The sequence below is a fragment of the Zootoca vivipara genome, chromosome 6, assembly GCF_965207765.1.
Source record: "Zootoca vivipara chromosome 6, rZooViv2.hap1.1, whole genome shotgun sequence".
NCBI classification, from domain to species: Eukaryota; Metazoa; Chordata; class Lepidosauria; order Squamata; family Lacertidae; genus Zootoca; species Zootoca vivipara.
The window spans coordinates 69,588,204-69,610,705 of record NC_142589.1 but is presented as its reverse complement, the minus strand read 5'-3'; the positions used below and the strand labels follow the sequence as shown (position 1 = coordinate 69,610,705).

Genomic DNA, 22,502 nt, shown 5'->3' with positions numbered 1-22,502 from the left:
ACTGAGGGAGACCCTTTACTGTAGGCAAGAGGTTATTCCATCGGACAGCCTAGAGTTTCCTAAGGTACCAGGCCACGCAAGCTGGAAGGCTCTCCTTACTAAGAAACCCATTAGTAAAAGGGGTTTATTTTTGAGGCGGCAGGAGAAGAGGGTGGGTGTTTTCCCCTCTGGTTTCCTGTGCCGCAGTGATAGTAAGAGAGAGTGGGACACTGGTCGTCACACATGGCCACCGGTCCCATCACCTCCTGGCAAATAGAAGGGGAAGAAATGGAGGCAGTGAGAGATTTTACTTTCTTAGGTTCCATGATCACTGCAGATGGTGACAGCAGTCACGAAATTAAGATGCCTGCTTCTTGGGAGAAAAGCAATGACAAACCTAGACAGCATCTTAAAAAGCAGAGACATCACCTTGCCGACAAAGGTCCGTATAGTTAAAGCTATGGTTTTCCCAGTAGTGATGTATGGAAATGAGAGCTGGACCATAAAGAAGGCTGAAGAATTGATGCTTTTGAATTATGGTGCTGGAGGAGACACTTGAGAGTCCCATGGACTGCAAGAAGATCAAACCTATCCATTCTTAAGGAAATCAGCCCTGAGTGCTCACTGGAAGGACAGATCATGAAGCTGAGGCTCCAATACTTTGGCCACCTCATGAGAAGAGAAGACTCCCTGGAAAAGACCCTGATGTTGGGAAAGATGGAGGGCACAAGGAGAAAGGGACGACAGAGGATGAGATGGTTGGACAGTGTTCTCGAAGCCACCAACATGAATTTGACCAAACTGTGGGAGGCAGTGGAAGACAGGAGTGCCTGGCGTGCTCTGGTCCATGGGGTCACGAAGAGTCGGACACGACTAAACGACTAAACAACAACAAAAAGTCCTTTGCTTGCCCAGATCTTGTTCAAAAGCAATTTAGGACAGCCAAAAGTTGTACCTTCTCATAAAATCTGTAATTAACTGATGGAATTTGCTTTTGTGAACCGTAGTAGCAGCAACTAGTTGAAACAGGTTTTCTAAGTACTGGGTAAATCCAGGTTTATCAAGGGCTATAATTTCCTCTATGGCTGCACACACCAGCATCTTGAGCATAAGTTGTTATTTAGAGGGTATTCGATGTTGGACAGGATCAAGTAGCCTCTAGCATTCAAGACTACTAAAATCCCCTATTCTCTGAACATGGTGAAGCGGCTGGGAAGAGCTCGAAATAGGAACTCTGCAGCAGAAGGGATGCTAACTCCAAACAACTGTGGGGGAAAGATCCTTTATTACATGTGCTCATCCACAGACATACACACACACCAGAAATTTACACAAATGAAAGCAGGGCTAAAGTTCACCTGATACAAGGTGAAAGCGGAAGCTACATCACATCAGGACGAGTATCAAAAACCTAGTTTCTACAAGCAAGAAAACACTTTGCTCCCATTTCAACACACTAATACAAACCTGGGGGGGAGCTTCAGAAAAGACCCTTCCCTTCCCACTCCATTTCTCAAATATGTTGCAGAAGTAAAGCCCAGCTTGAAGCACTGAAGAATGCTTGATATCCAGCAAACAGCTGGTTCATCAAACCGTGACTACTTTGGCTGGTTACAAGCAAGGAGGGAGAATTCTGTGGGTTATGAGGCCAGTCATTATGGTGGACCTTGGAGCCCATGTCTTTTTGGCCAGTAACACAAGCTCTCTCTTAAGCAAGCTTAATTTAAGGTTGCTGCATGGTGGCTTGTTCAAAAAGCTTTTGAGTGGCTAGACTCTTCAGAGATACCACAGCATGAGAATACCATGTAGGTCTGCCAGACTGCATGGCAAACCTCCATGCCAGCAGCTCTGAGGGAGATAGAGCAATGACACGGGGACACACCGCAAGATCAAGGCAAACTACATTGGCAACAGTGGGGCTTGCATGATGTGGAAGTGTTTGCAACTGCCTTGCACCTGCAACATATAGAGTTTGCTTCAGTTTATAGGGCTGTTGGATGTAGTGAGGAGGTAAGCCTGTGGCAGAACCCTGAATTCCCCAAAGGTGTTCAAAGTCTGCCCTGCCACACAAAATGTCTGGGGAGTGTTACAAAGTGACTTTTCAATATTTTCCACACAAATTCTCCCAGGATGAGCAGGGCAGGCCATCTCTCCAAATTAAGAGGCACCCCTCCAAACATAAAGCAAGGAAGGGAATCAGGGGGAAAACATTATCTTGGCAATCATAAACTGATGGGAGGAGGGCATGGGAGACTGTTTGAGGAGTGGGGGAAGAGGTGTGACTCAGATGCCTCAGACCAACCTGAGGCAGACTGGCAGGTATCATTTTCATCACAAGACCCTTCCCTTCTGCATCCTATCAGAATGCTCATATGTACATACATTCCAAAGTCATGCCCACCCCCCATCCCTTTTGAAAAGCTCTCAAGTTCCCTTCATGCTTTGTCCTTTCTCCAACTTACCCCTATGGCATTAATGCACAGAGGGCATTCTTTAAGCTGCAGCAAGGACCAAGCAAGATTTTGAATTTCCCCTTCTCCCCGTTATGTATATACACACAAAAAAAGTCAGATGATGTGAAGGGTTCTGCTCCAGTTAATGGTTTCTGTGCAGGGAAAGGCTGTGTAAAGGTCTTTTCATGCTCGGCAACTGCACTGTGATGTCTGAGTTCCGGATTCCTCTGGCCCATTTAGGTTTTTCCCGCTCGGCTTGGTAGATAACTAGGTCTTTGATTCTCTCAGTCTGTAAGGAAAATCAAGGACTCGTCAGAAATGGTAAACAATTCCAGAAATGTAGAGCTGGCCAAATACATTCAGATGTTCAAAGCAGCCAGGTGAAATGGTGTGCACAGAAAACCATGATACTCTGTAGCTGACCACATGCTGTCCTTTAATGATATTCCTAATCCTGGCACCTGAGATGGACAGCTTAATCCTTAATTATAGGTATCATCTATCTATTACTAACATGAATAAATACACTAGCCTAAGAATAGCACCTTAGGTACAAAGCAACAAACTTGACTTTTTTTTACAATGCCCTGGTTCACGTCACACTAAATCACAGGCAAAAACTGTGGTTTAATGTGAATGAGCTGGTGTGATGTGATGTGCAAACCAAACTAATGCCTCTTTGGACCAAAATTTATTTATTTATTGCCTTTTCTTCAATTAAGTCAGGGTAACATCTATGTGTTTCTCCACTCCACCCTGCCTGTTTTATCCTAACAACCCTATAAGATAGGTTATGATGATAGTGCCTGGCACAAGTTACCTAGGGAGAATCATCGCTGAATTGAACCTGGGCCTCCCTGGCCCTAATCTAACACTCTAAACCTGGCCGTCCCCAACCTTTAGCCCCCCAGATGTTGAAGAGACTCCAGGTCCCCTTAGCCCCAAGCAGGATGGCCAATGGCCTCGGGTGATGGGAGTGGTAGTCCAGAAACATCTGGAGGGCACTATCTGGGAAGATGGCTGCTCCATCCATTGTGACACACTGTCATCAGGTAATTTTGCCCCCCCCCCAATTCTAAAACGTATATATACAAGACCAGCCAACAACAGGCTCTGATGATAGCTTCCAAAATCTGTTCTCCAGCTGCCAATTCCCTCCCTCCAGCCTTGGAGGATAGCTGTCTTGGTTTGTTCTTCACAGTCAACCATATTTTCTTAGCCTATGACCACCATACATGGGATGCCCAGTTAAAGATCCAATGGCTACTCTTGTGGCTGAAAGTCAGTGAAGTTATACACTCACAAGTCAGTCAAACCTGTGCACACAGAGTTGTTCACATTTTCCATCTTAAAAAGTGGGTTGCCTCAGCAGCATGTAGCGGAAACTTCAAAAGATGCCTGTTTCCTTGGCTACTTTCACTGTGTAATAACCTGGTTGTCCCTATGTATCTACTTCCCGCTTTGTCAGTCAAAATTCCTGTGCATCTCAAAGTCACATGCAAAAAAATCTAGTTTTTAATGTTTCATCAGCTCATCACTGCCAGAAGCAGTAAATAGAGAACCCATACTGGCAACCAAGCATTCATAGGAGGAGCTCTAACAGCTTGGCTCTTTACCATCTTGTGAAGTGCTGGGGAGAATTCAGCACACATGCAGGTCAAAGGGGTTGCCTAGAACCCATCCAATGCAGGTGCACTGCAATGTTACTACTAACAGACCCCGAAGAAAATTTAAGCAATGTACTGAATTGATAATGGTAACTTCCTGCTACCTACCAATAACCCGTCCTGCTTGTTTGATTCAGTGACTTCAGCGGAGCCAACTCCTTGCTGAAGACCGTTGCCTTGCCCTTTCAGGGTAGGGTCGTCTCCCAGGCTCAGGGTGCAGAAACTGGTAGTCTTCTGCCAGGGCTACAGCCTCATCCCCATTTTCAGGGTGACGTTCCCGAACCCAGCGCTGGGCATCCTCTGGGAGGAGGTTCAGGAATTGCTCGAGCACCAACTGCTCCACAATCTCCTCCTTGCTGCGGGCCTCTGGTTTCAACCACTGGAACAGCAGTTCCTGGAGTCGCTCAAAGGCCACTTGGGGCCCTTCAGTCTCTTTGTAGGTAAAACCCCGGAAGCGTTTGCGCTGGTTCTCGGAGCCAACGTTCAGCAGGCATGGGATAGCATGCTCCACCTTGGCACATCCTCCAGCCCGGCCGGCAGCCAGACTGCTATGAGCCTGCTGCGCCTCCCCAAAGAGATCTGGCAGGAGCATGGCCCTTCCTGGCTCTCTGGCCTCCTGGCAGACATCCGGCATTTCTTTAAAGATGTCAGCATCATCATCATCATCCTCCATCATCCGCTTCGCCCCTTTCCCTTCTCCCAAGGGCATCACTGGAACTGACACAGAAGCCTCTGCAGCAGGGGGCACCAAGGATTTTTCAGTCTTTGGTTTCTCTTCTTGTTTTACCTGCAATCTTGGGGCTTGACGCTGATCCGTAGGCTGCTGCGTCATCTCCGAATGTTCGGCTCCTCCTCCTGAACACTCACCAGCTGCTTTGGCCTCGACTCTATCCAAGTCCTGATGCTCAGCCATGTTGGTGCTACCTGGATCCCTCTCCTTTGCAGGATCACTGCAGGATGCATCTAGGCTCTGCTCATTCACCTTGGTGGCCATTTCCCACAAGGTTGTTTGCCAACCCTGTAGCTATGCTAGGATGTTTGGTGAACAAAGTACCCGGTAGGTGCTGCTTTTTCTTTGCTTCAAGAAAACTCTGCAAAGGGCAAGGGGTGGAGGAAGAGAGAGAAAGAGAGCAATACAGAAAATTGATATTCAGGCTGTGCTTCAGCATCTGACTAAGACATATTCTGAAATCAAAGGACTTGAAGTTAGTCAAATTCATTGATTCCAATGGCATTACTTAAGAGTATGACTTAATGCAGGGATGAAGAACCTTTTTCAGCTTGAAGGCCACATGTCCCATATCAGTGGTGAGTTACCAGAGGCAAAAGTGGGCCAAGCAACCAGTGTAAATGCCACCTTTCTACAGTAGGCTAGTTTCTACACATATCCTTTTCTGTCCTCCATCCAAGCAAGCAAGAGTAGTTTTCAGAATTCAAAGACACATTCCATGCAGACAAAAACTTTCAAGGAGAGTGTGAAGGCCAGTGGAACGTGTGGCCAGGAGGGGAAGGCTGAGATTCCTGGAGGGCTGCATAAGGCCCTGGTCCTGAGGTTCCTTGTATGGTCATTTTGCCTGTATATTCGTTCCAACACATGGCCAGTTCTGGCCAGTTTGATTCACGTGAGAAAATAAAACTAAGTAAGATTTGATTACTCACACATGAGTGGAAAGGGAGGGCTTCCCTGAAATGGCTAAATTGGGGAGATGGGGGAAGTACCAGAACTCAGTGCACATGTAGATGCTCCCAAGTTCAACTTCAAGCACCCCTATAGATGGAAAGGATTAGGCAGCAGGTGATGGAAAGATCTCTGCTCAAGCCTCTGAAGGGCAAACAGTTCTGTGCTATAGGCTAGAATGCTGCTCCAGCATGCTCTCAAATGGGGAAAGCAGGCCCTTAACAAAATAAATCTGAATTTCCTCCCCTTTTCAATATGTGACCTAATCAGTGTGTGTGAGATCCCATTATACAGCAAAATCAGTCCAACAGTAAGATCCTGGATTCCCCCTAATTTATACTAACCATCGTATGGGAAGATGGATAATTCTTACAAACTCAATAGAATGGATAAAATACCCCATCTTCAGAAGCCATTTGCACAAAACATTACAGCCTAGGTAAGTTTCCTCAGAAATAAATCTTAATAGTCTTCCAGTGGGGCTTATTCCCAAGTAAATGCACTCCGATTTCAGCCTTTAATGTGACTTAAGGTCCTGCATATAAATAGAGAATGAGCGCCATTGCCTGCCTTTCCTTTCCTCACGGGGCTTACAAAGAACTGCCTGCGCTTTTTCTCCCTGCGTCTTTTACGCACAACTGAAGCCAGATATTCCACTGAGGTCAATGAAGTTTGCTCCTCAGCCACGGAGCTTAGGGTTGCAGCATTAAAATAACACACACAAAAGCAGGCGCTTGTTCAGAAGAGCGGCATTTTGAAGCGCTCCAAACCTAGGCAGGAAACAAATTCCGTCCTCGCGCATGAAAAAATCGGGGAAAATAAAAGTAAATAAAACCGACGCGGTTTCCATTCCCTTTCTCGATGGGGAACCCACGTAGGTTTTGCACGACGGGCGGCAGGCGCCCAAACTTATTGAAGCGTCGCTCCGGTGAGGACTGCTCGATTCGGATTCACTCCGCCTCAGTGAGAACAGCCTAATTCGGATTTACCCATCCCTGTTCTTTTAGCAACCAGAAGAGGAAATGTGCAAAGGGAATGAAAGGAAGAAGCCGGTGCCAACTGCCCCCTCCCCCCGCATCCCTTTTGTTTTGATCTGGGCAGCTGCGCGTACCTTCACCCAGCCGAGGCCTCTTTCCAACACTCTGGTCCCGCCTCCGGAAGTTCCCCAGGTACTTCCGGGAGAGAGAAGGCAAGAAAGAGCCAATTGCGACTGACGCTTTCTACGCGAAGAAGCCGAACGCGAGAAAGGGCCATAGACCTATACATCTGTAAAGAACATTCAGGGTTTACTTGGACTGGTAAAAACAACAGGCTTAGAAAGCCGTTAGCCATTTTTTTAAAAGCGTGACGTGATCCATGACGTGACCAGGAGGGGCGGGGAAAGCTCCAGAACAGACAACTGGGCAATACTTTGGTGGTTGTTGGAGGCTTCCCATGGGAGCGTTCGGGGAAACAGACAAAGAAAGACGGGAAGGGCATCATGGAGATTCGGCGGGTAGAGCGGCACTTCCGTCTAAACGGTCTTTCCCTCTTCCCCCGGAAATGACTCTCATCTGTAATTCTCAGCCCCACCCACCACGACGTTCCAACGTAGCTGGTGTTGTACAGGGAAGTCAGTTATGGTAGGCAAGCTGTCTTTAAGGGTAGCGTATCCCCCCCACCTCAACACTCTCACAACCCCCAGCAGCTTGAAGGCCTCTGCAGTACTTTCATTCATTTATTTCCCAAAATTTATACACCGCTTGGTTATTTTTTTTTAAAAAAGCAACAACCCTCAAAAGGGGTTTGCAAAAAGGCAAAACAGTAAAATCGAGAAAAAATCGCAACAATGCTTTAAAACATACGAAAGTTAAAATACTAAAACATTAAAATTATCTCAGCAAGGCACTTGCTTGATCTCAATAGGCAGGGAGTTTCAAAGTGCAGGTGCTGCCACTAAATGATTCTTACTATTATGGGATGGGTATTATGTGGCACCCACAGTAGTGCCAATTCCACCAATCAAAGTGTTCAAGTGGGCATGTGGGATAAGGTGATCTTGTAGGTAAACTGGTCCAAAATTGTTAAGGGCTTTATATGCTAATATAGTAGCAACATTCTGAACTTGGCCCAGTAGCAAATCGGCAACCAGTGTAGATCTCTGAACATGGATGTTATATGCTTACTAGGCCTCTTGTCACCAATTGTACTGCAGCATTGTGCACTAGCTGCAGCTAGAAGACATTGCAGGGCAGCTTCAACCTTTGGTAAACATTACAAGCTGGATGTGTATGCTTCTGCCAAGGAATCCTTCAGTAGGATGGTATTAGAACAGGTAGTTTCTCAGTAAAGTGGCAGCCCCACATCTTGATCCCCCAAGTCAGTTAAGCTTTGGGATATCCCATTCAAGGCTCCCCTCCTCACTGCAGGAAAATGTGACATTGGACCTACCAAGAAGGTTCATTTTCTGCAGTGAATGAAGGGGCACTTGCCCACCCTAGGAGATTTGAGTTTGATCTCCACTGCAAGCTTATTGCTTTTTTCTTGTTTGTTTTCTCTCTAATCAGCTCATTTTTTTAGTTTTCTCAATTCTGTTCTCTGGATCAGTTGTTTTTTGACATTTGATCTCCGTAGGCTTGAGCTTAGATACCTTCAACTGGAGAGGTCGCTCTCCTGCTGCAAGGTAAGAACAGCTCTAATTTGCATATTCCTGTTTAGTAGAGTGAGTGAGAGGGACAAGCCATGCAAGGATCCCCTCCATTCCCTGAAGAAAAGGAACCTTCACAGTAGGTCTAATGACACATTTTATTAATTTTAAACTCATTTATTAATTGATGTTCCTTGTATATTATTAAATTATGGTAACTCTCTTTGGTTACCCACAAAATAAATGCTCCAATTCAATTATCTGCAGCTGTCGTTTATTTATACCTTTTCTGGAGGAGTCCAAGGTTCAATTCCTGTTCTATACCGTAATTCAATGAATTTCAAGTCGCAGGGTTGGGAAAGACTCTTACCCCAAAGCAATCCTATCAGCTAGAAAGACCAGTAGTCCAACTTCGCATAAGACAGCCACATCAGTTCAGATAATGAAGGTGTGCTTAAGGCACTGAGATGTTGCCCGTGGGTCAACCCCCCCCCCCCGTAAAACATAGCATGAGAAACTATCCATCACCACCATGAAATTAAATATGTGTACAGTATTAGTTCACATCCACTTCTTGCTACCCTTGCATATTTCATCTCTCCTCCTCTCTCCACACCTGCCTTTTTTTTTGCTCATACCTTCAAGCACTATGGTAAGAACCAGAGTCCATGGTTCTTTTTGTAACTTTCAAGGTATGAAAATTTGACTAAACATAAATACTAAACTAGACCATTTCACAGCCTTTGCCTAGTACAATGTTCCCTCTGGAGGCAGTGTGCACCTTTGATTCAGGTACTTCTGACTTAAGGCCTGAACAGGAATCTCTGCCAATTGGTTCAACACCCATGCTAATTAGTGCCCACAGACAATATACAAAAACGTTCCCAGTTGCTTTATTTAGAGCTAAGCAGGAAAGAAACAGGTACTACAGTATAAAAACAAACAAATCCTAGAGTAACATTAGAAGGACAGTAATGACAGTCAACATTTGCACCACAGCAGGCAAAGAGCTTCAGCTCTAGAGCCTGCTGCAGTCTGAGCAACTTACATGATATGCTAAGGGTAGGGGTCAGGGACAAAAGAGAATGAATGTAGCAAGATTGGCTGTCTCAGACAACCAAGAGCTGAAGGAGCTTTTTCCTTTTAATTCGGGTCCTCATCCTAACGTCAATATTGCTGCTGAATTTCTTGATGCTCAATTTCTTGATGCTCAGCTTATGTTTCAGAAATGCTGAGGAGAGAGCAAAGTTAGTATCCAATTAAACGTTTTATATATATAACAGTCAGGAAATGAAAATTTACCACAGAAATTAACAGCAGAAATGGTTTAAAGATTTTCCAGAAACCAATGCCACTTTCAACACTCCTCAACTGCTTCAATCTGTCCTCCATCTCCCAAAATTATCCAATACCAGATACCGTATTCAGAAATTTGCTTTAACTTCTCATTAAGAAACAAGAGGAAACCAAACTATTAAAAGAAGACTTAAGAGTCCTAATCACAGTCTTTTTCATCTGGTACCTGGATAATTACTTCTGGAATGGAACTTTGGCCTGGTCTGCTCCCACACTGGTTGCCTTCCCCAAGCTCCCATGAAGCCACCCAGTTTGAGCAGACCAAGCGATCCTGTGAGGGAGCTGTATTGGAGCAGGGATGAGGAACCTGGTGACCTCTAGATGTTATTGGGCCACTGGACCATTGGATCCCTTATCACAGACCATGTTGGGTGGGGTGATGGGAATCCAACAGCTGGAAGGCTACAGGTATCCCAACCAGGCCAGTGCAGACCAGGCGGTGGGGCAGCCAGGTACACTTTTCCCAGGCTTTGGAGGACTAAGCTGATTGGGGGGACCCTCCAGGGAGCGGCTGCTTTTCTGGTTGAGTTTATAACTTTAATCTAACAAGACTCCCACCCGAGGCCTCAGACAAGTTCTTCACAGGCCTGATCCCAACCCTGATCTAGACCAAGAGAAAAGGGAAGCAGTAAGCCCTCTTCAGGCTAGATTGCCTACATTTTATGAATTGTTCAAACTTATCAGTATGGAGAGAGGCATGATAACAAGCATTTGTTGCTGAAAAAGAAAAAAAATGAGAGGTGGAAATAACAGTTTGCTTTTAAACATGGATAGCAAAGAGAGGAGACTTACATTTCTCTCTCGCCATACTGGCTTGCTGGGAATTTCGGCAACATTCTGGGATGTGTTTGTTGCGGACAGCGACTTCCTGTTGCTGAGGATGTGCACAATAGTGCCAAGAGCTTCTGATAAGTCTTGTAAAGAGGTACCACTCAACCCATATAGTGTGGAAGCTGTACAAATGAAAAAATAAATATAACAATCCTCACTGATGGAGCAGTCTGTACGACTTCCAGGTAGCATTGCCAACAATTCTTATTAGAGCAGTGGTAGTTAACCTGTGGTCCTGCAGATGATGTTGGGATTACAGCTCCCATCACTGACCATTGGCTATGCTTGCTGGGGGGGGGGGTACAGGTTGGCCACCCCCAGAACATTCCTTTCCGTCATCTTTCATTAGCCAATAATCTCTTTTCTTTTTTGAAGTCTTTTAATATACACCTCATACCCCTCTCTTTTTATTGCTGCACTAGCTTTATGGATCAACTTTTAAAACCCTGGAGTGCAAATCATTAAGTATAAAGTTCTTCACTCCCAACTTCTATCTCTCATCTGTTATCATTCTAACATTTCTCTCTTGTCTGCTATTGTTCACATCTCCCCTTCTGCCTAGTATTGTGCCACTCTCTATGTCTGGAATAATCACTGTCTACTCACCATTTGCCTCCCCTGCTTTAAATCCATGCTCAAAACCCACTTCTGCAAAGCCTTTTCTAGATCATCATACCATGACATCATCTGTTCTTTGCTTGTGTTCACCTTACAAACTGTGCCATTTTTAATTAAATTTAAATTTACATACAGTTGTACCTCGCTTTGCGACCACAATTGGTTCCGGGGAGCCGGTCACTCCCCGAGTTCGTCGATCCCCGAGGCACGCTTCTGCTTGTGCGCGAAGCGCCGATAGAGCACTTCTGCGCACACACGCACTGCGCGAATCGCTTCTGTGCATCCGAGCGCCACGGAACCCGGAAGTAAACACTTCCAGGTCCGAGGTGGTCGGAAACCGAAGCAGTTGCTCCCCAAGGCGGTCTCAAACCGAGGTACCACTGTATACTATATCTAATACACAATATGTATTAAATGTATATTCTGCTTTTCTATGGAAAGTGGATTATGCTAATTTATTGAATTTATATATGACCCTTCATCCAAAGCTCACAGGGCGGTTTGCAACATATAGAAATAAAAATACTTTATTGTCACTACAAAATAAAAAAATCCTTCCAGTAGCACCTTAGAGACCAACTAAGTTTGTCATAGGTATGAGCTTTCGTGTGCATGCACACTTCTTCAGATACTTCTTGTATCTTCAGATTCTTCTTGTCACTGTACCACTTGTTTACAGTGAGATTAAACGAGCCCCCCCCCAACAATATCTCAGTCCTTATTATATGAACACAAAATACAGTAACATAGTAATATAAAGACAATACCCCACACCCCACTGGAGTATGCCACCATGGGGGTTCTCCCACTTCATGCCATAGCATCTAGAAGCATCTGCTACATCACTCAGCATCAACGCGCTGTTCACATGGCAGGTGCCCCTGGACATTATGACAGAAGGAGGCAGTGGGACTTGCCATGTGGGAATCTTGTTTTCACTGGCATTCCCATGAGTGGGCATAATAACGGAACCCACCAATTCCATGCAGTCACGATATAGGTGCCTGAGAGGCAACCCATGGCACCACAATGAAACAACCACTGTCTGCTCATGCCAACACTTACCTTGGGTTAGTCGGAGCTCCTCACGCACAGTGTCCAGCTCAGCCTTTAATACGGTGCATCTGGCACATGGAGGTAGCATTCTGGAGCCTGGTGGCCCATCGTGGGTGGTGTCGCCACTGCCGTTTCCACTCCAGGGAGAGTGCAGCAACATCTCAATGCTGTCACTGAGTGAAGGTCTATCTGCCTCAGGAGATATGTGACCATCATTCCCTCCTTGGGGGCAGGACGCGTTGCCATCCTTGTCAAAGACCAGTTGAGATGGCCCAAGGCCAGCTGTTGCTTTCTGCTCGCAGGATGAATTGGAAGAGAGCACCCCATTCAGAGCCTTTGAAACCCTACCACTACCCTCCATCTTAGCTCCCCCCTCAACCAGACTCTCTACAGCCACAGCAACATTGCACCCAAAAACAGATCTTCCCCGCCCTTTCGCTTTCCCAACTTGCTTTCCTGGTGCAGGGGTTGGCATTTGCTTAGCTTTCTCCCCAGCCTCAGATGTCTCCTCTGAGTTATCATTCGGTTTCCTTTGCTTTGTTGCTGCCTCTCCACGTTCTCCATCTTCTGTGGCCACGGTCCGTTCCCTTGGACCTGACTTTGGTCTCTTCCTCAGCCGAAGGTGTGCTTCTGTACCTGAAGATGGAGAATAAGTTTATCTTGAGAGACCTGCCAAGATAGAAAAATAACAGATGGGCTCGTGGTTAAGGCCCTAGGCTGGGAATCAGAAGATCTGGGTTCCAGGCCCACAGATGCCGCAGGGCTCCACTCACCCCTAGAGGACAAGGTTTCCTTATTTAACAGGTTTCTTAGGATACAAATCATCAGGAAGGGCCATGAATAATCATGAATACAGTCCTCTGAATGCAAAAGATGCTTGGCAGTCTTCCTCTACCACAAAAACACTGAGGTGGGTTACCGTTATTTCCATATTACAGATGATTAATGGAGACTGAAAAAAAGTGTATTCTCAAGGCCCACTCAATAAGGACACCTAATGTATCACATTCTCCTAAAGAGAATTCACACTCTGATAATAAGGATATATTTTCTCCTTTGAAGCGTGGCATATCTTTTCCACTCCATGTATACAAAGAAACATACCCCCGCCACCCTTTCAATATAACTCTTAATAAAATTTCCCTTAAGGTGACTTGGAAGATAGTTTTTCTTCATGTTAAAAATCTGACTGACTGACCCTTTTAGAATCAGGCAGGATCTTTCCCCCTGAAGATCAGATTGGCTAGTGAATATAATTTTTGAAGCGTGAAGTCCAGGAGAACTCATCATAATAATTTGAGGCATTTTGATAAATTTTTGTAATTATCACACAACCGTAGCTACAACTTATATTTGCATTGGTGAAAGATTTATAGGATCTGAAGAGAAGCCAGAGTATGTTCGTATTACTTGCAGGCATGGCAATTTATAAATCCCTTTAATACCATTTTCATTGTTTTGTTGGTTCTTGTGGTTTCGTCTGCTATTTTGTTTGTTGACAGAAGATGTGTAGGTGTGGGCTGAATTGTATCAATGCTCTTGTTTAGCAGTGCAGGATTTGACTCACTAGACGTTAGTCCCACCCAACTCTACAAAAATTAATCATTATTTTTTTAAAGGAAAAAATAATTACCAATCAAAGCGTCCTTACAACCATGATCCTGTATCTAGCAGTAGCTCCAATCATCCCAGTGTGAAGAGGGAAATATGGAAGGGTTGCAAATTCCACGCAAAACCACTTCTGCTGTCCTAAACATAAATAACTGGCCAGAGTCTACTATACTCTCTGGCCCCTGAGAAGGCAGCATAGTGTATTCTCTTGTAGCATGAAGCGCTCAAAGGAGAAAGTGGTAGAATTTGGAGTAAATTTTATTTTAGAGCCCTTATGTTAAGCAGATGAAAGCAGGAGCAGGTTTACTGCCAAGCAATAGATGTAATTATTATGAGGGGTGGCAGGCGAGGGAGAAATGATGTCAGGCATTTCCTCAACAAGTAATCCCATGAACCTGGAAAAGTAAGGGTAGAGTTCTATGACCTAATGCAATCTAGGAAGGCATTCCTTACCAACTTTCCTAAGGTTCTCTTGACTGTCTTTGATGCAAGATGGTCCCCGATCCTCATCCAATTCTTCTTGGGGGGAATCTGCTACCATGTCATCGGATATCACCCGTGCCTGGAACAGTAAGAATGCCACATCTGCATTCATCACCTTCTGCTCAAGTTAACAGGCCCTTTAGTTTCACCAAGGATGTCGGTGTTGGTCCCCGTTATCTGTGAACCATGGATGATTCAAACTTGCTGTTTGTTACTGGAGAGCGAACTCATTCTAAATGTTCCTTAAAGACTGAATCCTACTGTATACACCCGAGTCCTAATAAGACTGAGTGTATCCTACCTTCATGGATGTGTTGCTAAGAATCTGATGTTTTGTACTAATGAAATGTCCGTTGTTTTTAAAAAGCAAACTCTGCCATCATAGTTGTCTAGAAAAAGTTTGAATAGTCACAATAGCAGGCCAGGTCTGCCCTCCCCATTTTGGCCAAGCAACATCCAAGACATATATGATGTGAAGTATGGTATAGATAAAAGGCAAGGCTTGGATGAAAGGCGCTTTACATGTGCTGACATTCAGCTGGTTGGTGGTGCCTGCAAAGCCCCTTGCACAGTGCTTTCCAAACACCACAGACTATCAGCTGATTGTCAGTGCTTGGGAAGCAATGCACTCAAGGCTCCTCAAGCACCAACAATTTGCTTGGATTGTCAGGGCTTGAAAGTGCTGTGTGGTTTGATTGTCTAGCTGCCAAATGTAGCCTGCCAGTAAGCAGATAAAGATCCAGATTGCCAGCTGTATCCAATTCCGCACCCCTGCCATACAGTGTTAACCAAAGGCCAAGAAACCCGAGGGAATAGCAGGCATGGTTTCCAGGAATCAGAAGACAGGCTTCCGTGCCTTGCAGAACATACTGTTCCTGCCTACTCAATCCCCAACCTGTCCCCACCTTGCCAAAAATCTCTGTCCCTTCCTTCTAAAAGCTGAGGGCTAGAATTCTTAGGTTTCTATCTAGTGTCCTTTGGCCAAGGAGAAACCTGTGTAAAGTCAGCTCCAAGCAAGAATCAGAAACAATCAGAAATATGATCCTACCTGGTCCCTTTGCCTCTTGGACTCAAAGTGAAGCTGAAACCTCTCTGCCAGGGCCACAGCCTCCTTGCCATTTTCTGGTTGACATTCACGCACCAAAGTCTGGATTTCGTCCGGCAAAATATTCAAAAACTGCTCAACAACCAGCAGCTCCATGATCTGCTCTTTGCTGCGGACATCTGGCCTCAGCCATTGATAGGAAAGTCCCCACAGACACCTGTAAACCTCTTGGGGTCCCTGGGCTTCCTGGTAGCGGAACTGCCTGAAAGACTGACGCTGTGTCTCTAAGTCTATGTCTGTTTCCAGTGCTTTAGCACAATTGCTGCCACAGAGTTGTTGGGTCTTGCTATGAAGTTGGCCTTTATCCTGCTGTCCAGAACTCTGGTAGGAATCACACAATGGATTCAAAACAGAGAGGTGTGCCTCTGGGTTATCACCCTTTCCTGTTGTCCCCATGTGCCCTGCTATAGGAGGAGGCCTCAGGCCTGTCAGCAACTCTTGGCATTGGTCTCCAGGAGACTGCTGAGATATTAGCCATCTCAGTATCTCTTCAGCAGTCCAATACTGCACGTCAGGGGGCACTTTCACTGTTCCTCCAAGTGCCTCCTTCACAGGAAGTCTGGTTAAGCCCTTTCCTGCTACATCAGCTTGCATTATCTGTTCTAGCAAAGCCTGTAGCTGTGAGCCAGGGCCTGCAGCTGTTCCTGCTCCATTCTTTGTTGACATCTGCAAGGTGTGCAAAGCGTTGGTACAAGCGGTGGAGGTAGGACTGGCAGGAGGTCGCTGAGTCAGTGCTTGGACAAGCTCGGTTTGCTTCTGAAAAAGCTTCTCAAAGAGCTGGGCCTGGAACTCCCTATCCTCCCGGCGCATCTCCCTGTCATGCTGGATGAACTCTGCTAAACTCTGCTTCTCCTCTGCTTGGTTGGCAACCTGTCTCTGCATTCTCTGCACTTCCAGCTGATGTGAACGCCCATATTTCTGCCCAGTGCCCCTTGGGAAGCTTGACTGCCCATCTCCCTGAGCTTTTTGTTTCCGGGTTCGGAGGTGGGGACGTTGGTCGAGCATGGATATGAGATGTCTTGGTGCAGGCTGGGTCTCCATCACTATAGGAGAGGCCACATCTATAAGGAAAGCAACAAAGCACAATGAATATCCAGAGAAATGCAATGGTGTGCATATACCCAGGATACATTCCATCTTAGTGACAGAGCATGCTGGTCTATAAGGAACGAGAGCTGATTCAAACTTCCAAAAAAGCAACCACTACAATCCTCACGAGATTAAATCACTTCAAATTGCATGTTAAGAAACCAAGCTTTTGTACTACATCAAATATTCCCTGCATGTAGAGAGTTAGCGCCTAAGGGGAAAGTGCTTTTTGACCTGGGAGAGCATTCAGACACACAACATCCATGACCTACATGCTAGAGAGTTCTATGAAGAATGCACCACATGCTTTCTTCTGAATGCATGATTTGGCTTTTATTTGATTGTCATGTACCTTTTGCAGGATGAGTCCAAGGGCAGTGATCTAGGATATCTATTTAGAAAAACTAAATCCACTGTGTAACATTTTAAAATGTAAGCATATGCAGAATCACTTTTTAAAACGTGACCCCATGAGTGCAAAAAAGTTTCTGCTGGAACTGACCCTGAAATTGTGGGCAAGGTGTAGGTAAAAACAGCTGTACTGCAGCTACCCAGATGACAAATTATGAAATTATGATGGAATTAGTACAACTTGCACCCACTAGGATGCATATGTACATATGGTGCTAGGAGCTCTTGACCTTTAAGAGACAATCTTAAAGTTCAAGATGAATCAACTGGACAAGGCTAACAAACTAGAAAGAGAGCATGTTATTTATAATGGAGGATCCTGCGGTCCAAAGGGACGAAAGTGCTGCAATTCATTACCCTAGTTGGTGTCATAGTAATCTCTTTCATGGAATACATTCATCTTGGACAGGTGCCCCAACTGTCTAAGTCTAAGCTATTTTTGGTCTGATTATTAGACAATAAAGTGCAATTTTGTGATAGGCAAAAAAGATTACAATACAAGGGGACAAAGACAGCAGAACTTGAGAGGCATCTAGAAAGTCTTCTCAGGAGAGCAGAGGAGAAGCAAGCACTTGACACATATGTGGGTGCTAAGAATATAGGGAAGTGTAGGTCAGAGGCCTTGGAGGCTAAATACCCAGTAAAAGGCTCTAATTAAACAAATAATTCAAATCAAAGATGTCAGCCACACCTGAGGTATCCTTCAGGAGGGGCTCTGCTGAAATAAACCAGGCAAAACGAACAATGGAGCTTACCAAGCTCAGGTGATATTTCATCTTCCGATTCCTCTTCTTTCACTTGAACTGGGATGACTTGGATCTCACCGAAGGCATCCTGAGACTCTGCCTGGGCATAGCTGAATTCATCAGTCCCTTGGCTTTCAGAGGCAGCAGTCTGTGACAACCAGTGGCCAGAGACCTGAGACCCCCACCGCTCACTGATGCTGGACTGGGTCCCCCAGGGCTCAGATATAGAAATACCTTCCTGTCTGTCTGCGGAGATACCGGACCCCTCACCAGCTTCTGAGGGAAAGCCTGGTCTGCAGTTTATATACTGTGTCATTATCTGGTCGATCTCATCATAAAATGGACACTTGATGGGTGGTCGCCCAACTGAGTTATTTTCTTTTGCTTTCCGGTAAGCCACTTTCAAGCCTTTCATTTTCTCCCGGCACTGGTCCCCAGTTCGGTAAATGCCCATTTCTGCGAGGCGCTGGGAAATGCCATCATATACTGCACGGTTCCTCCCATGAGAACTAAGATCATGAGTGACTGCTGCCTCGGTCCACAGGGCAAGGAGCACCTTGATGTGCTCTGCTGGCCAACTGGCTGCCCGCTCTTGTGGTCTGTCACGCCTCATCATTACCAAGGAAAATCGAAGAGTTTTGTTGGTGGAAGTTAAGACGCAAAAAGTCTGGCCTATGGAAGTCCATGCACCGGTAACCCAGATACCAAGAAAGGGAATTTAAATGCAAAGGATTTCAAGGTTCCCAATCTCCATGCAAGGAACGCCTTGTAGGTGATGCTTGACCCACCTCCATGTGTCATTTATACAGAGCTTCCTGCAGCCTCCAAACCCAGGAATCTGAACTCAGGGCGGCCACAATAGCTACATCTTTCCATTCATACTAGATGGAGAGGAATCAATCCAGGGCAGGTCGCCAGCTCCTAAGAAAATGCCATTAGAGTACTGCTTCTCCTGTAGGAAGGAAGCTAGGTTAACAAAAACCCAAGGTTAATCCACTAAGAAAGTCACTGGTTTGTATGTATACCCAGTTTCAGGAAAGTATGGTATCTTCATACTAAATGTCAGCTACGGTAGTCTTATTCACCTGCTAAAACAACAGAAGATGCAGCTGTCACTAACTGATGTTGGAAAAATCCTAGTTCCCCAGGTTATTATGGCTAAATAATTGTTTCTCAACTTTCTTCCAAATAGAAGGGCATTTTACATTTTACAGTTTACAAAGGGATTTCCTTGTTTTAACTCCACAACAACACGTTGAAGTAGGTTAGGCTGAAAGATAGTGACTGGCCCATGGTCATCCAGCCGAAGTCTGACACTGTTCAGTTGTCTAAACACTCTTCATTTTTTAACCTGAAGGACCCACCTTTAATCTTAACCTTCAAAACAATATTAATCTTAAAACCGTGTTTGCTTTTAGCTTTTAATTTTGTTAACCCTGCATCCTTGTGTCTCTAGAGTGCAAAAGTAAACTAATGATTTAGGCAACATTGTTTTTCAAATCACAAGAAGTAAGTGTTCCAATTCATTCCATATTAATAAAACCTCCAGATGAGAACTATGTCCAGTACTGGGCACCACACTTTAAGATGAATGCAGACAAATTAGAACAGGTTTAGAGTATGGCAATGAAGATAGTCAGAAATATGAAAAAGTCGTATGAGGAAAGGTTGAAAGAACAGACCATTTATTTTACCCTGGAGAAGGGTGTTGGGTGTTTGCGTGTGCAATACAGCACTCTTCAAATACCTGAATGGCTGTGATGCAGAAGAAAAAACACTTGTCTCCAGTTACCCCAGAAGGAAGAAATAGATGGCTTTAAGTTACAGAAGAGCAGATTTCTGGGCAGATGGAGCTTGTTAACATGAGAAGGTAGCCCATCTAGGAAAAGGAAAACTCTGATCCTAAACCTCTGCTGCCTTGTGGGATATCTTCAGGAGAAGAAAAGTCTACAGGGTAAACCCTACACAAATCTGGAGTGCAGTCCCCAAGACGGTTGGGTGGCACCTTGTACACCTCCTTCTGGCAACTCCTACAGCCAAGCAGGTGCCAAATGTATTGCTCTGCTTTCGCTTGGATCACATTAGTGAGGCTGTGAAGGGGGTCTTGTCATCTGGGCAGCCCAGGATCTCCAAACACACTGCCCAGGCTTACATCCTGGGGAGGTCACTTTGATGCTGTTAATATATAACAAGTTATCAGTCTCTGCAGCCACAGCAGGTGCTGTGATTTTCTAACCGTTTGACTTCCAGGGGTGCACTCCATTGTCTCTAGGGACAGATGGATGCCAACAACAACTTCTTATTACTAAGAACAATTTGATAATGCAACCAATCAACCAAGGTGGGTCCCATGCTGGACATCTCCAAGCAGAGGATAAACAGCCAGCTGTTCAGGATGCAGAAATTTTCTGCAATAAGGTGTGTGTGTGTGGGGGGGGGGATCAGTAGACATTGGACCAGATAATCTGTACAGCCCTCCCAAATTACCTATTCTATTCTATTCCCGATTCTATTACCTCAAAGGCTAAGCTTAAGAGAAACTAATTCTACCAGTTTGAAGAAAGAAACTAGCTGTGCATTGTGTGTAGCTTCATTGGCAGCAGCATCAATCCACCCCCCACCCCCCAAAGCTCCCCAAAGCAGTTTTTCTCAGGAAAAAAAGTTTTTCTAGATGGCTCCAAAGGCCACCAATTCTAAAATTCAGGTGTCCAGATGTAGTGGAAGTACAAAAGTTACACAGTGGTTATTTTTGTTTGTTTGTTGTGTAAAAAAGGGAATTTTAGCAAATGCTTCTTTCCTTGCCTCTATGCAACAAGGTAGACTGGTAGAGCTGCCACAATTCCCACTTCTACATAAACAATTCAAGGCAAATGAGTTTTATCTGTCTTTGCATCTGGTCTCCAGCCACTTTTCTGTTTCTGTTTAAGTAGTGTGTAGTATGGGAGACTCTTAAAGAATAAGGTTGTGATGCGACTGGTACAATCTGCCTGAGATTAGGGTGCAAGCCACTTGTGCATTCAGACCTTCCCGCCTGAAACCACTTGCTCCCTGAAGAACAAATAAACTCCAAGATCTGTATCAGAGTGCTTGTTAACATATGGTGTGGATATGAGCACTATCTCTCAGCCTAGCCTCCCTCGCAGGGTTGCTATGAGGAGAAAAATCAGGTCTGCATATGAAAAACGCTGCACCCTTCCTTGAGGAGGATTGAAATATAATAAGCAAAACTTACAAATCAATAAACCTAAGCTAGGAAAACCAGCTTTTCACCCAGCTTGCAGGCTAAGGGTCCTGTTTTAGCTCCAGACACTTAAGATTACGTTTATTTATTACATCATTATTGATAACAAATTTATTATCATCACTATTATTATTATTTATTAGGTTTATATGCTGCCCTTCATCATAAGATCTCAAGGGGGTTCACAGAACAAAATACAGGACAGAAACAAGTAACTAATTAAACAAAACAGAAAAACAATACCCTCCCTTCACACATGTATAGATCCCCCTGGACACCCCAACAACAACACCAAAAACCCATTTTGAAAACACGCGTTTCTTACTGCAATTATTTATATAGTCGTAGATCTAGGAATGTATATATTTCAAAATGCACTTTTTAAAAAGGGACTGAAGCCCCCCGGTTTCTCTCAACAGGCCGCTGAAAAGGGGCGGGAGAGATGCTCTCGGCTGAAGGGCAAACGGGTACCGTTCCCTAGGCAGGGAAGGAGCCCGCTAAGGCCAAGGAGCCCCCTTCACCCACAGCCTTGGCGCCGCCCCTCGCCGCCGCCATTCCCTGAGGCAGAAATCACCGCAGGCGGCCTCCCTCCCCGCCGCCGGAGGGTGGACGGAATCGCCTCCCCCTTCCCCACCCGCTCCAGGGCACCGAAAACCACCTCCCTACCTACCTGCTGTTAAAGAACCACCATAAAGGGGTGGAGCCGCTCCGGCTGCGAGCCCGCCCACAGCCTCCGCGAATAGGTGAGCTGGGTTGTTTCGGCTGTGGGGGCCAATCATTGACTCGTCGGCTTGTCACTCATAGGGGCAAGAGGCGGGGCTCGGGGTGGGATTAATCTCTCTTTCTTTCTCCCCCCCTCCGCCTCCACTCCACCGGTATCCGTTTCTTGTCCCAGGAACCGGCGACGGGAGTTGGCTGAGAGCTCTTGTCGATCAGAGGGAAGTGGGCGGGGAACGGGGAGGCCATTCGCCCGGCGCTACTGTCAGTCAAGAGAGGCAGAAAGGTGGGAACGTAGGGTATCTTCTTACCATCTGCCGGGCCCGTTAGTAGAAATAGGAAATGTGGTAGAATGACACGCGGTGTAAATGGACGGTGCCCAGGAACCTATTAAAACACGCGCGCGCCCATAGAAAGCAACGGAGAAATCCCAGTATTGTACCCTGCCTGTTACTGAGCAGCAGGCACATCCATCCCCGAAGCAGATGTATCTTTCTAACTTGAGTCTTTTAATTTCGAGTGGGAGATTTATTTGTTAAGACGTTAAAATGCGCTGTTTTCTTTAGGCGCAAACTGCCCTGGTCCGGGAGGGAACAACGCTACCGAAGCGATTTTCATTCCTGCAACCGTTGCGGCGTTTTGCAAGTCTGGATTATGAGTCTGGGGGATCCAAACCACTCCACGACCCCAAGTGCAACCTGCTGCAAGATTAACAGGGGCCGTAGCGCAGGGCTGGCGCGAGCCGATTCTCAGCATCCAACAGTGGACTGTGCTTGCATACTTACACACCCTGCCTAGAAAACGCACACGCGCCCCAGAAAACATCCTGGGAGCT

At 45.6% G+C, this 22,502-nt stretch overlaps 2 protein-coding genes across 4 annotated transcripts; both read right to left on the bottom strand.

Annotated features, from left to right (window-relative positions):
• Positions 1-1,245: 1,245 nt before the first annotated feature.
• Positions 1,246-7,028, bottom strand: LOC118087660 (uncharacterized). The gene is made up of 3 exons (XM_035120533.3): positions 6,889-7,028; positions 4,208-5,190; positions 1,246-2,721 (listed from the first exon to the last, which is right to left on the bottom strand). The coding sequence occupies exon 2, from the start codon at positions 5,091-5,093 to the stop codon at positions 4,242-4,244; it is 852 nt and encodes a 283-aa protein (XP_034976424.3). The 5' UTR covers positions 5,094-5,190; positions 6,889-7,028; the 3' UTR covers positions 1,246-2,721; positions 4,208-4,241.
• Positions 7,029-9,280: 2,252 nt separating this feature from the next.
• On the bottom strand, positions 9,281-21,891 carry LOC118087551 (uncharacterized). 3 transcript variants are annotated; one of them, XM_035120313.3, is made up of 7 exons: positions 21,621-21,853; positions 17,719-18,661; positions 15,407-16,524; positions 14,329-14,437; positions 12,274-12,900; positions 10,552-10,712; positions 9,281-9,634 (listed from the first exon to the last, which is right to left on the bottom strand). In XM_035120313.3, exons 2-7 carry the CDS (start codon positions 18,323-18,325, stop codon positions 9,626-9,628), a joined length of 2,631 nt encoding a protein of 876 aa, XP_034976204.3. In that variant the 5' UTR covers positions 18,326-18,661; positions 21,621-21,853; the 3' UTR covers positions 9,281-9,625. The 3 variants fall into 3 exon arrangements, with proteins under 3 accessions (XP_034976204.3, XP_034976203.3, XP_034976205.3); XM_035120312.3 differs by having other exon boundaries at positions 17,719-18,675; positions 21,621-21,850; XM_035120314.3 differs by lacking the exon at positions 17,719-18,661 and having other exon boundaries at positions 21,621-21,891.
• Positions 21,892-22,502: the final 611 nt, after the last annotated feature.